Genomic DNA, 15,105 nt, shown 5'->3' on the forward strand with positions numbered 1-15,105 from the left:
GCATTTATATTTAAAATGCATTTGCAACTGAGAAGCAGTGGGTTCAAAGCCTGGGGTGGTAGGTGCTGCAAGGGATTCGAGGAATTCATGGGTCTAGATTCTAGATCTTCTTTTGATATTCCGTGTTATTTGAGATGAGCCAGTCTAGCCACCTGTGAGTCTCAAGGTGTGATTTCCTACCAGCAACACCTGCATCCCCCAAGAATTTGTTAGAGATGCAGCTTGTGGGACCCCACCCAGCCTTCCGGAATCAGAGATTGGGAGGCTTTTACAAGCCCTTCAGGAGATTCAGATGCCTGCTCAAGTTTGAGACCCACTACTTTCCACAAGGGGCTCCGTTTTCTGGTTTCTAAGTAAGGCAAATGGCCTAGGTTTTATTTGGGGTCCATTCCAGCTGTCCAGGGGCCTTGCTGTATGGGCCTGGAAGAGGTTGAATGATCCTCTGTCTTAGACCTTGAACCTTCCCTTGGATGTGTCATTGAATTAATTCAGCTAAAAAACTGGCATGTGGGGTAATCAAGGAGGAACAGATCTCCAGAACCCGACACCCGGACTAGGGTGCTCACTATAAAAAAATAAAGTGTGCCATCTTTAGCAGTTGGTGTCATTTCCCCAAAGTGAAAAACCCTGGTGCTTTGGAAAGGGAGCCCCCCCCCCCTTTCTGTTGGGGCTGAGGGCTGTCTGATGTGATCCGCAGAGGAACATTGCTGTGGCAGCTAACAAATGGCATTTCAGAGGGATCCACAGAGAGGTACACGGGCTTTGCCGTAAAACAAGGGAAAATTTCAAGCTGTTCATCAAAGCTCATGCAGCTTCTATTTCAAGACAGGTGGAAAAAATATCACAGAACAAGGAAAAAAAAAAAAATCTGTATCCAGAACGTCTCACAAATAAAGAAGGAGGGGGAACTGTTGGCCTTATCGGGTTCTCAGAGTATTTTTGTCACAGTATGGGAAGCTTCCCAATCTTTCAGCATATAATTCTTTTTGTTTTCCTGTAATCAAAACCCAAAGTGGTAAAATTACTCCACTGGCTATTAAAACCAAAAGAGAAAAAGGAAACAATAATTCCAGGGAGAGAGGAGCTAGGAGAATGGTACCTGGAGTTAAAAAAGAGAAAGAAGGAGGAGGAGGAGGAGGAGGAGGAGGAGGAGGAGGAGGAGGAGGGAAGGGAGGGAGAGGGAGGGAGGGAGGGAGGGAGGGAGGGAGGGAGGGAGGAGGAGGAGGAGGAAGAAGAAGAAGAAGAAGAAGAAGAAGAAGAAGAAGAAGAAGAAGAAGAAGAAGAAGAAGAAGAAGAAGAACAGGGTTCACCCATCACTACAAAATAATTTGTTTTTCATCTGCAGTGCAGTGATACTTTGTAATTTAGGGCCAGTCCCAGAGAAGCAAAGGCAGTTTTCTAACTAGCTTTTGTTTAGCCTGTTTGTCAGAGATGATAGGAATGGCTTGCTGAACATCAGAGACTTAGGTCTGCTATGTCTGGGAGGGATGGAGAAATTACAGCTTTTGTTTAAGAGGATGGATCACAGACCCACTTTTCCCGAGTGAACAATGTGGACCAAGGACCACAATCGAGGATCTCTGCATTGGACATCTTTGTGGATTTCAACCACTCGACATTGAAATCCTGGTTAAGAGTCTATACTCTGAATATTAATTGACCATGTAGGCATGGGTTTATTTTTGGGCTCTCTATTCTGTTCCATTGATCTATATGTCTGTTTTTATGCCAGTCCCATGCTGTTTTGATCACTATGGCTTTGTAGTATAGTTTGATATCAGGTAGTATGATTTCTCCAACTTTGTTCTTCTTTCTCAAGATCACTGTGGCCATTCAGGGTCTTTTTTGGTTCCATGTTAAGTTTTTGGAATATTTGTTTAAGTTCTGTGAAATATACCATTTAGATCTTGATAGCAATTGCGTTGGATCTATAGATTGCTTTGGGTGGTATGGGCATTTTAACGATGTTAATTCTTCCTATCCATGAGCACAGTATATGCTTCCACTTGTTTGTATCTTCTTCAGTTTCTTTCTACAGTGGCTTATAATTTTCCAAGTACAGGTCTTTTACCTCTTTGGTTAAATTTATTCCCAGGTATTTTATTGCTTTGATGCAATTGTAAACGGGATTGTCAGCTTGTGGCTCTAAACTTTGGCCAAGCTCCCCAGACACCATGCTTCAGCTTTCTTCTCTGTCAGAGGAGAATACTAAGAGACCCACTTTGTCGAACTTTCATGAGGATCAGGAGTTAGTGCGTGCAGGGTCCTCCGCAGAATTCCTAGCACAACACAGGCATTCTTTTATTGAGGCTATTTGCTAAATAGCTATATGTTTCTTTAAAAGAACCCTAAAAATAAATTACATTGTTTCTCAACTGGAAGACCTTTGGAAATCAGTGGTGTCTTATTGGGTGGTCCCACTGTGTGTCTAAAGGGGGTGTGATTGATAGAAGGAGTCTTCCAGGGGGCTCTGGAAGCAAATTCGAACAAGACTAATGACTCCTGAGCCCTGGGACTTTCCCCCTGTGCAGCTGCACTAGCATAGAGCTTTGGGGGTTGTTCCAATTAGATTCAGAGCAGTTAATTTCTGTCATTTGATTTTTTTTTTTTCTGTGTATTTATTTTTGGAATAGGCTCCTGGACCAGCACTAGAAATAGGTCTGAAATAAATGTCATGTTTTCCCCTCTCCCACGTGGCCCCCTCTGTTGGCTGGACTACGCTGGGTAGCATCTGACACTGATTAGCCTGTGGATAAACTGTCTCCGGCCGTGTCGCCTCTAAATGCTGGCCGTGCTCAAGCAGAAGCATTTGGCTCACAGACTGGTGGTGATGTCGGAGTTTCCTCACGAACCCACTGGGGACAGTGGAGCCCACTGCCCGTTTGCTAGAGGAGATGATGGCATGAAAGTACTAAGCAAATATTAACTTTTATTTTCCCCAATTTTTACTCATTTATTTTTGTTACAGATGTTTCTCCTTTTTTCCCCTAGACACCCTCCTTCCCATCAACCCCCCTACCTCACCAGCATTGTTGTCTGTGTCCACTGGTTATGCATACATGCATACAAGTTCTTTGGTTCATCTCATCCATGCCCCCCAGCCCCCTACCCTGAGGTTTGTCAGTCTGAACCATACTCCTTTCTATGTCTCTGGGTCTATTTCATTCATCAGCCCACCTTGTTCATTATATTCCACAAATAAGTGAGATCATGTGGTATTTGTCTTTCTCTGATTGGCTTATTTCACTTAGCATAATACTCTCGAGGTAACGTTTAAACTATTACTTGAGTTCATGAGAATCTAATGATAATAAATGTAGGCATAATGGGAGAAATTCCACTATTCTCCTCTAAAGAAATACAAATGTTAGAAAGTCTTTGATTGCAAGTTATTTTTTAGGTGGAATCTCTGATCATTTACTTCTAACGTGTTGATCCCTCCCCACCCCCCAACTACTGGATACAAACCTGACCCTCCTTCTCCAGTAAACATCAGGTTGAGGCTGAAGTCCCTGCGTTTGATGTGTCTGCTGAACCACATTTTCATCACAATCATATTTATTTTATGAGATCTATCTCTCTTATTATAAGTGGTGGTGCTTTGCTGTTTTAAAAACCTTCCAACATTCTAATCAACGAGTCAGGATAAAATGCTAAATAAAACACTGAAGCCAGTGCACGGACCCAACTTGCTGTTTGAAGTGGATGGGGTGCCCCCCAAACTGTGGACGGACCCGTGGCGGGTAGGCAGAACCACACTTGATAATTTTATCTTTTTCATTTCTTTATTATGTTTAAAAAAGTATCTTTATTGTGTAAAGTATCACAGAGGCCCCTCTTTTTCCCCCATTGACCCCCTCCTCCCACCCCACCCCGCCCCCACCTTCACCGCACTGTTGCCTGTGTCCCCTGGTTGTGCGTATATGCATGTCAGTTCTTTGATTTATCTCCCCCCAGGTCCATCCGTCTGCTCCCCACTTCCATGTCTCTGGATCTATTTTGTCAGTTCGTTTCGTTCATTAGATTCCACATATAAGTGAGATCACGTGGTATTCTCTTTCTCTTGCCTATAATTTTAGATGTTCTTTGTTAGCTCATGATTTTTTCCCCCCCAAAACTTCATCAGCATGGAAAAGACAGCTTATAAGTTCTCTTCAATAATGTACAACAGCGTGGGTTGTTTGAACCGTGAGCAAGTGAACAAGAAGTCCTTCCTGAACTTGAATTAGAGAAAATTACAGTTAACCAAAATGTCCTTGGCAATTCAGAGATTCAAGCTGCTTATTAAGAAGTATTTAGGAACAAAACAAAAATATGTAGTTTCAGACAAATTACCTAATTATGAGGTACAAACAATTTTTAATGCCTTTTTAACATTTCTATCTCAGCTCTTAACAACAACAAAAAGAGTTCTCTTAAATCATTTACCGTTTAGATACACATTTTCAAGATAGATAGTGGTGGTTGTTTTTGACAACTAATGGTGGAAAATGGTTTGTTAGCTCTGGACAAGAGCTTTGTGGTGTTTACTGGGTAATCTTGAACCTGTTGCGACTTTGTTGAGCACATTGGTAACTATTTATTTTGTCTTCCTGGTTCTCACACTGTGGATGGTGACCATTGGCCAGAACACTCCTTGAGGGTAGGCAGGTGTCAGAACCCTGTGGACATCTGATTTTCATTTGTTTGTTTTTTAATCCTCACCTGAGGATATTTTTCTATTATCTCAGATAGAGTGGGAGGGAGGGAGAGAGAGAGAAATATCGACGTGAGAGGGACACATCGACTGGTTGCCTCCCACACGACACCAACCAGGTCCGGGGACGAACCAAAACCAAGGTACGTGCCCTTGATCGGAATTGAACCTGTGACTCTTTGGTCTGTGGGCTGATGTTCTAACTGCTGAGCCAAACTGGCCAGGGCTGTTTTTTTGTTTGTTTCTTTTTAATCAAGTGTCTGTGCCCAGAAGTCTGCAGACTGACTCTGGACAGTTCGCAAAATCCACGGACAGGGTGGTCAGACTTCACCCTCGCTTGTGAGGATGAGGAAGTTAAGGAGCAGAAAGGTCAATGGTCGAGGGGTGACTTCATCCCAGGTCTCTGTCCCCAAATGCTGTTGGATGCGCGACAGCACCGCCGCCAGAAATACAGTTTCTATGTCATCTTCTTTTTTCCCGTGGTGATACGTCTAAGAATAGTCCTGTACTTTGACCTTCGGTGTCCTAACCCACACGTAAAGGGTGGCCCAGCTGCACCTGCAGGAAGCCCCCACGCCACCCCAGCAGGTTTCTGTGGAGACAGAAGAGGTCTCCCTACTTGATTACTTGGCGTTTGCCGCGGGGTACTTGGCCGTGATGTGGGAAGCCAGACCTTCGGTGGCTGGCGAAGTCGGCTGAGGCGTGAACCTGATTGAATATTTTGTTTCCATCCCAGAATCACGTCAACCCCGCCTTGGACTTCACCCAGACCCCTCCCGGGATGTTGGCCTTGGACAACATGCTGTACTTCGCCAAGCAGCACCAGGACGCCTACATCCGGGTGAGCCCCCCGCGTCTTCCCTCTGTCACCGGCTTCGTCCCGAACCCGGCTTTCACACGTCCCGGTGGGGGGGGGGGTACCTCCCGACGCGTGGCCCCAGGTCTTCACCTTTCATCACTCAGTCAAGTAACAATTAAAATGAAATGAGCGACAATGAAGTAAAGACTTTTAAGCTCTAAGTACTTTTCATATGATGACATTTAAAGATACAGTAATGCTGGAAAAGCATTTTCTGTGGTTCCATATTGAATCATGACAAAGGCTCTTAGACTCAGATGACAAGGGGGAGAGATGAACCGTGCGCCGGAAACGCGCACAATGCCACCTGAGCGGAGACCCCCGGACTTGGTCCCCGTCTGGAGCAGAGCCCGGGTCCTCTCTGGCGCTGGTCCGCTCACCGGCGCTGCAGCTGCATGGGCTACACCCACAGGCAAGGCTGGCACAGGTGGAGGGCGGGGAAACTCCAGCTGCGGGCGCAGGTTCCTTTGGGGGACTAGAAGGCGCCCTGCAGACGGGGCAGTGCAGGTATGGGCAGGACCGAGTGGGGCGAGGGGACAGAGGGAAGGTGACAGGGAGGCCTGCCTTCAGGGCTGCCGCACTGCAGTTCCCGGATTGGCGCTGACACAAGGACCCCGGATTCAGTAGAGGTGACAAACACCGACCCGGTAGAGATAGTGTGGGGTGGGGCTAAGTGGACGAGAACTGGCAAGCGGGTACCAAGACGACTGGATCTCAGCTTAGAAAGCTATGGACGGACGGTCCGAGGCGGGAAGACTAGGGTCGCCGTTAGACAGAGGTCAGAGCCTGTCCCTCTCCCACGTCCTCTCCATCCCCTGGGGGGCTCCGGCTTCCTGGAGCCTGGGCTTTGAGACCTGGCCCCGTGGTCCTCGAGCGATGCAACTGTGCGCGTTTCCTTGGCTGGGCTCAAGTTGCTTGTCTAAACAAGGGGGCACTGTTCCCCCCCGGGGGCGGGGGCACGTGCACATGTGTGGGGGTGCTCAGGTTGTCACGGTGGCCAGCGGGCACTGCCGCTGCACACCTGTAATGCAGGGACCATCACGCCAGGCCCCCGAGTTCCCTGCGGGCACTGTGCCTCAACTGTACGTGTTTTACTTAACAGGAACAGACTTGTGGGTAGAGAACAGGCTGACAGCTGGCGGGGGCGGGGCTGGGTGGAAAAGGTTAAGAAAAAAACTCACATGTGTTTTTCTACATATGCATTTGCTAAGTTTCGACTTCTACTGAAACGTTATTTGTAATTTGGTTACGTGAAGGACCTTGTGCATTTCTCTGAAAGGCATGAGATCAGGCGCTTGGCCAGAAATGCAATCTTCCTTAAGAAAATTGTTTTCTTTTCTGCCCGTTTTGTTGAGAAATCATTGACATGCATCGCTGTGTAAGTTTACGACATACAGCATGATGCTTTGATTTACGTAGCTGGTGAAGAAAATTGTCTTTTTTTTTTTTTTTCCATAAAAGTTTCACTTGGCTTGTAATGTGTGTATATTTATGGCACAGATATTTTCTCTAAGAATGTAATCTGCTCTCAAAGAAGTGAATTAATATTTTCGAGATACCATGTAGTGTCGCCTTGGAGAGTTGCGTGTGAAAAGGAGCCATGTAGAAATTGGATTTGGAATGAATGATTAATGTTTGTGGGCGAATGTTTCTAACAGTAGAGCTTATTGATACTGAATACATTGTTAATTGCATACGAAGCGTGTCTCGTGGAAGGTAATTTGATGCTTTAAGCCTGTTTTCCTCAGTGTGTTCTCTCAGCTGTTGTAGGTCAGTGAATATGATGGAAACCTCACAGAACTTTGTAGCTAAGAGGGACTTAAAAGAGTGAACTATCTGTGAAGAAAAACATGGCCCTATTTGTCCACGTGCTCCGTTTCTTCTCACGGGTTAGACGTTTCTATAACTGAGATGCCCATTATTTTCTCAAAAGGTCCCTTTGCTGCTGTGTTCTGGGTCCCCCGTGACTCTGGGTCTGACTGGATGGAAAGCGGGTGGGGTCACGGGAACCCCAGGGTCTGAGACATTCTGCAAGAGAGGGGTGTGGTGGCCGTGGAGAGAGGCCCGGTGACTGTGAAACTGATGTAGACGCAGAAAATAGTCATCTCGGACAGCGGAGGAGGCGTTCATTTATGCGAAACATAAAAATAGGTTCTTTTTTTAAAGTTTATGTTCTGATAAAATGTGCTCTTTTTATTTGGACCAGGTAAATGTCCTGTCTGAACACCATCACTTATTATTTCTCCGTCATTCAGTAATCGTTTGCTCTGACCTGGACAGAGCGATGGGCACACACATGCACACACATGTGCCTGCAAACATTTCCTCTTCACGCTTGACACCCCTCCACCACCACGTTGGCTTCAACACGGCGTTTGATTTTCCCGCGTGCCTGGCTGCCTCGGGTTCTAACTCACCTGCCACTCACAGCCTGCACCGAGCCCCCCCCCCCCCCACTCCTGGAACTGACGCCGGGCAGCCCCGCCTCGTCTCCGCTCCCTCCAGCGCGCAGGGGCTCTGCCACTCCCTGCGCTCTCTCGCTGCCTGTCCTGTCCTCCCTTGGTCGTCTCCCAGGCTCTCGGGTGGGTTCTGCCCATCAGATGAACGTGATCCCCGGGAGTCGTCCAGGGCGCTTTTTCTTCCTGGCGCTCAGGCTGCACGGTGTCCTGAGTAACTGTCACAGTCCATCAGGGGGCTAGGTGGCGGGGCTCCTCAGATCACTCACGAGTGCTGTCACTGAGGAGCCCGTTGTCTGGAGATGGAGAAGGAGGCTGGGGAGGAGGAGAGAAAAGTGTGGTTTCGACTGGGGAGGTGGGAACATTGGGGATATAGAGGCGAGTCGTCAACACAGATGTGGAGGTCAGGCCAGGAACGCTTCCTGGAGGAAGTGGTCCCTCCACGGAGGTCTGTTGGATAGTCCTGGTTAGTCAGGGGAAGGGAAGGGGGATGGGAGGGTGCCCTAAGCGGAGGAGACAGTGAGCAAAGGCAGAAAGACATGTGCTTCGTCCAGGGAACCACAATAGCATAACACTATGTCTAATGTACTTTTGTGTAATACTACGTCTAATACATAGTATAACACTGTGTCTAATGTACATTTGTATAGTACTACATATAATACATAGTATAACACTGTGTCTAATGTACTTTTGTGTAGTACTACATATAATACATAGTATAACACTGTGTCTAATGTACTTTTGTATAGTACTATGTCTAATACATAGTATAACACTGTGTCTGAACAGGAGGGGATGATCATGGCTCGAGAGGCATAGGTAGGCTATTCATGAGGACTCTGTCAGCTGTACAACAGTGTGTGGGCTGCAACCTAAAGGCAGTGAAGAATTTCTGAAGTGTTTTAAAGAAAGATGATGAGAGTTAATTTTAGAAAAACCACTCTCCTGCCAGAAAAACAAACGTGAGGAATGGTGGCTAGCAGGGGAGATAGAATTTGGGAAATGACAGAGCAATGACGGTGCCCCGAGGTAGGGGAGTGGCCGAGGCACTGGGGAGAAGCAGTTTCCACGGGTTATTCTGGAGTGAAAATGGAAGGCCTGTCCCCGAGGAAGAGAGGGACATGCCTGGCCTGAGCGAACAGATGGACGGCGGTGTCACTCACGGTCAGTGAGGTCCGTCCGGGGTGTTCGTTCGGAGACACCCAGCCCCTTCTCTGTGTGTGGGGCAGGTGGACCTGTCCAGGAGGTAGAGAGAAAAGGGCATCTGAGATCCAGTCCATTAGACACCACTGCCTGGATGTTCTGCGTCCTGGGACCTTCGAACCCACTTTCGAGGACAGCTGCTAAGATGACCTTTCAGACCGAGTTCAGGTGCTGTGGGGAACCCCTGGCCCACAAGCTCTCCTCTGTGGTACCGGGCACATTTCTTGTTAACTGGGTAAGTGAAGAGTTTCTTGATTTTTATTTAAATGGTCTCTTGCCAACGATCAATTTATGTTTTATCACCTGAGAACTGTGGCCTTCGTGCTGTTAGTGGTTTTCTGGAGGTATATTCGTGAATGTGTTTATTGACAGGCAGCTTGGTTTCTCGTGGATTCTCTGAGTAAACTCTGTAGCTGTGCACGAACGAGAGCGACGGGTGTAATTGAATCAGCCCACACTCGGGTAGGCACAGAGCGGGAGGAGGAACTGAGAGTCTGGGCCCCCCACGGTGCCTGGGGTTCGTGCGCGGCTTCCGACTTCTGGGTTGTGTTTGCTCTGGGCATCACTGTCTGTCCTTTTCCTACGAGTGCTTCTCTCCAGCTCTGCCCACCGAGGCTTGTCTCAGAGGTGGAGGCAGACACCCCCAGCCCCGCCGTGGTGCTGCCCTCGCTCTTTCTCAGCGGAACACTGACACGGAGCTGAGCGTCCGGGCCTTTGTTTGTATGTGTGTTTCTCTGTTTGTGTTGCTCCTTCTGGAATGAAAAGCTCAGCGACTCCATTGGAAATACAACCTTCGGACGTACACTACATGTTCTCGGTGTGTTAAATTATTCACTGGGACCCAGAGAGAAGCCCGCATGGCTTGGTTTTCCTTTGGTTCAAGACGCATGCTGGCTATTGTGGGAGCCGGGTTTCAGCCACAAAGTGGGAAGCAATGACAAGGAACCCTAAGGTCCCCCAGCACGTGATGGGCATCTCTGCCGTGGCGGTGGGGCCCTGAAACACACGGAAAATGCTACAGCTAAAAGTGTGGCTTCAGGATGAAAATATCTGTATTCCTTGTTTGGCCAGAGAAGATAAGTTCTTTTTTTACAATCCTCCCCTGAGGACTTTTTTTTTCCTGTTTGTCTTCACATAGAGCAGGAAGGAGAGAGAGAGAGGGAGGGAGAGAGAAACATTAACGTGAGAGAGACACATCGCCTGACTGCCTCCCACACGACCCCAACCAGGGCTGAGGATGAACCGCAACCGAGGCACGTGCCCTTGACTGGAATCAAACCCTCGACTCATGGTCCTGAGGCCAACGCTCTAACCACGGAACAAAACCAGCCAGGGCAAGAAGACGAGTTCTTAGTGTGGATTGGGTGACATACCACAAAGGTTCCATAAATTAGCTCAGCTTTCAAGACAAGCCTGTGACATACTCATTGTTGTCACCGTCCTGCAGATTCGGGAACTGGGACTTGGAGAGGAGCAGAGTTCCGCCAGGTCAGACAGCCAGCAGACAGGCTGGATTTGGACCAATGTCTTTGGCCTTCACATTTCAGGCTCTTTCCAGTCTGAAGCCTCCTGTCTCTGGGCTTCAGTGTGGCAGACAGAACAGGCCTGTCCTCGCCGTGGAGGGGAAGGGGACAGAGTCAACGAGGGTCATTGGAAAACACGGAACGTTGACGGGCATGCCGAGCAGGCATTGTGTGTGGTGATGGCCTTCCCAATCGGGCGTGATCAGTCATTCTTAACAGCCGGAGAGGCGGCCCCACCGCCCCTTTGCATTTGATTACAGACTGGACGTGCAACTCACATTGTCTTTATTAGCCCGTACATCTTTGCAAACCAAGGTCGTCTTTTTCATATATGTCACCATATTACCCAATATTTGATTGACACTAAAATGATTTAAAATTATTTAAAGGGTCCAGCCGGTGTGGCTCAGTGGTTGAGCGTCCACCCATGCACCAGGAGGTTGCTGATTGGATTCCCGGTCAGGGCACATGCCCAGGTTGTGGGCCCGATCCCCAGTAGGGGGCATGCAGGAGGCGGCCAATCAGTGTTCTCTCTCATCGATGTTCCTGTCTCTCTCTCCTTCTCCCTTCCTTCTTCTCTAACATCAATAAAAAAATTTTTGAAAAAAAATAAAATCATCTAAAGGAATAAATGAGCCTGTCGCAGGCATCTCTGCAAGGCTTCTGGATCTCAGACGCGGCCGTGGTCTCACCCCGGGAGCAGTAACACGAGGAAGCTGCAGGAGACCGGGCGCCCTCCGCCGGCCGTCGGCCCTTGGCCTCCCAGCCAGACGGGCTGCCGTGCAGAATCCCCGACCCTAAACCGGCAGCCGAGCCTCTTCACGTGCGAGGCGGGGGCCAGGCGCGTACTAACGGGGTGTTGCTGCTGTCGGTTCTGTCTTTTTTCAGAGGAAAATCAAATTCACACAGAAACAGAAACGGTCCCTCTTCTTAGATGTTAAACAGCATCTGACTGAAGGAAGAGAAATCCCTTTCAACATGAACATTTAGTCACTGACCGGCTCACTCAGGAAAGAGTGTCAAACCCCTCCCGTTGGCCAGGCCGGTGCCGGGCGCAGCGGACCTGGGGGCCGGGGAGAAAGCAGGTCTGGTTTCCAGACACCAGGAACGAGGGCCACAGGCAGAGCCAGTGAAGCAGGGGTTTTTTGTTTTGTATTTTGTCCAGTTTTCTTCTTTTTACCTCCTTTGGGTTTTCCTTGTGAACGTCTGGGTTTGTAGACGGGGCCCATCCCCGACACCTCTGTCGGTCATCACACCTGCCTCTCTGCAGCTCCCACAGTATTTTGAGCAGGTGCTCACTTCGCTGTCCTGTCACCCGTGTTGAACTGTACCAGAAGCACTTCGGACTTGCGTCCTTCCCCGGTGACCCAATTTTAAACAGCGGCCCTGCTTCTTAGAGAAATGCCCTGGTGTGGGGTCAGCATGGACTCGAACCCATCGGACCTCTCGTGTGGGTCTCCTCTTGCTTGGGGTCAGTGCTACATCATAAACAACATGTATTTTTGATGAGGCTATTACTCAGCTAACTGCAGAATTTATACAATAGTGAAGCTTCCAGGGACAAAATGAAAAGAAAATTCTGGAAACAACTTGTTCTTTATGTACCCTGCAGCCCTTGCCTCAACACACCTCATGATTTGTGATGGACATTTCACCCCATTGGCATATCTTTGCCCTCTGGGTGCCTGTGATAGAAGATAATTTCCTGTGATGGGAGGGGGGGTAGAAATGCCTGTGTTTATTTTTAATTAATTAATTATTTTATTATGGATGTCTCTCCTTTTTCCCCCATTGACACCCGCCTCCCTGCTCCCGCCCCCTAGAAATCCCTTTAAAAACAAGATCCGTTACAGTGGTTCTGTGCACTTGCGAGCCTCGCACATGTGTGTTCCTGGAACTACACCAAATCAGAACAAACACGTGTAACGCGTCAGTAAAGTAGATTATGGGGAAAAATGGACATTTGTACCTAAGAACTGTTTTTTCAAGTTCTTTCATTAGAACCATTTTATTAAAGGATGACAAATTTAAAAGTCTGTGTACACTGAACCTATATGTGGATTCTTCTTCCTCAAGATGCGTGCATAGTCAGCAATACTTCTAAAAACAGTTGGGGAAAGTATTGGCTCTGACCCTAGCTCACCAAGGGGCCGAGGGCCTGGTCCCTGCAGGAGGAGAAGGAGCCGCGGACGCCCCGGTCGGACAGAAGCCACTGGCCCGGAGGCCTTTGCAGACTTTGAGTACTTAGCTCACCTTGTTGTCATCTTCCCTCCATGGTCCCAGAGACGGGAAGATAAGGTAGCCTTGCACCCTCTTCTTTCAGTACGTAGACATCTCTGCTCACTGAGGTCTCCCGGCCTCAAGCTCAAAGCCATTTGGAGAAGCTTGTTAAGTTTTCTGTATGGACATAATTAGTAGCAAACAGAGCTTGCTGTGTGATAACAACGATACTGAACACTGGTAATAATTTCTCACAACACACCCCTGTGAAGTCGGCACTGTCGCTATTTCCATTGTACAGATCAGGGAACGGATGCAGAGAGGTCAGGTTGTTGGCCCAGGATCACACAGCTAAGCGCCAGAGCTGAATTTCCAACCAAGCAGTCCTCTTCCAGCACACAGAGCCTGCCCTCCTAGGGGTTCGTAGACTCAGAGGTGTTGCAGCCACAGTTTAAACGTGCCCTGTGGGTGTGTTTGGCTCAACTGGCACAGTGCTTTTAACGGGAAGGTGATTGACCTGCTGTCGGCAGGGCGTGCACTCTCCCTCCAAGCAACCAGGTGCCAGAACTCCCTAGTATATTCTTTTTTTTTTTCTAATTTTTTTTTTCTTTATGGAGTTTTAGAGAGAAAGGGAGAGGGAGAGAGAGAGAGAAGCATCGATGAGAGAGATCATCGATTGGTGCCTCCTGCACGTCCCCCACTGGGGATCTGGCCCACAACCTGGGCTTGCGCCCTGACCGGGAATCGAACCAGCGACCTCCTGGTACATGGGTCATGCTCAACCACTGAGCCACACTGGCTGGGCTTCCTGTCATATTCTGCCTGGCTGCTGTCTGCATTCTTGTTATCTGCGTGGTACTTGAGGGACTTCAGTCAGTGGCCGCTGCTGCTGGTGGTCTGCAGTGCCCTTCCTTCGTAAGATTCTCAGTGCACAAGCAGGTGCCCAGCCGTGTCCTTGGCTTCTCCTGGCCCAGTCCTTCAAGTCTCTCTTGATTGACATCCCATCTCCCGGGCCTTCGTACTCACAGGCTCAGTGTTCGCTGTCTTCCCGTCCCGGGGTCCAGTCTTGGCTTCGTCCCGTGTCCTGTGTTTATTCTCTCGCTGTGCATGAAGGACCTTAATTCCAGCCTCCCAGCGGCCAGGCAAAGGGATGGCAGGCCTCTCAGATTCTCTTGGTGTACGTTTTCAAGAAAAAAAAAGCCGTCAGATCTTACTAGAAATACTCGGGCCAGTGTTCGTGGGCCCCCGGCACGGCCGGCCCTCGCAGTGTCGGCCCCCACGAGGGGCGCCCGCTGCCCACAGGCCCGCGTGTTAAGGGAACAGGCTCCAAATCCCCGGCGTGCACTGAGGCGGGTGCTGATGGAAGCAACGCTGAATCTTTAAAATAAATTAGGGCACTTTTAACATTTCGAGGGGGAAAATTGGCAGTTTCCCAAGCAACGTAATTACAGGACAGTGCGGAACGTGTAATTAAACTTAACTGTGAAGCAGACGGCTGGAACAGAGCTCGGTGGCCCATCACGCTTTGTCCCGGGGTGCTGACAGACCCTTCCCTCCCCTTGTCCCCGAAACGGCTTCGGCAGCAATGGCTCCTGATTTTTTTTTTTTCCTTAATGAAATTATATGTTGCCAGTTAAACACGTTTCATGTAAAGGAGCCTTTTTTTATTTGAGTGACGTGTTCCTTCCAGGTGACCTGGAGCACAGAATCGATTCAGAATGACAAGGACCCCAGGCGCAGCCTGGCTGGGGCTATAAAACGACTCTTTGTCTGATCGTTCATTTAAATACTTCGTTCTTTGCTTTTATTTTTATTCTTTTTTTTGGCCAGGGTCCACAGGTTGGAGGCTTGTTTTTCTGTACAGTTTTTTTTTTTTTTTCATGTTTTAAAAATAGTGGCATTAATTTCGTGGATTGTGAATATCCAAGCTGTTACTGCCAAACAATCAGGACCTCTTGAGAGTGTGAATGTGTGTGATTAGACTTGCTAATTGCGCTGGGAAGCAGGATTTCTGTCTTGGAAGCCAGCAGTCAGAATGGATGCTTCAGGCCTCGGATGAGATCATTGTTCAGCAGGGGCTTGGCTTCATCTCTGAAGACCCACCCTCTGAGGGAGGCAGGTCCCTGTGCACTAGGCTCTGCCTAC

General features: G+C 48.6%; 1 protein-coding gene across 5 annotated transcripts in view; it reads left to right on the forward strand.

Moving 5' to 3' along the window:
• The window catches only part of ELMO1 (engulfment and cell motility 1), a 457,757-nt gene that overhangs the window by 221,766 nt on the left and 220,886 nt on the right, over positions 1-15,105 (forward strand). For all 5 annotated transcript variants that reach the window (XM_036247227.1, XM_036247228.1, XM_036247226.1 and 2 more), the window contains one exon: positions 5,433-5,537. In XM_036247227.1, the coding sequence (XP_036103120.1) occupies positions 5,433-5,537 (105 nt within the window). The remainder of the gene's footprint in view (positions 1-5,432; positions 5,538-15,105) is intronic.

Source organism: Molossus molossus, unplaced genomic scaffold, assembly GCF_014108415.1.
Source record: "Molossus molossus isolate mMolMol1 unplaced genomic scaffold, mMolMol1.p scaffold_m16_p_7, whole genome shotgun sequence".
NCBI lineage: Eukaryota > Metazoa > Chordata > Mammalia > Chiroptera > Molossidae > Molossus > Molossus molossus.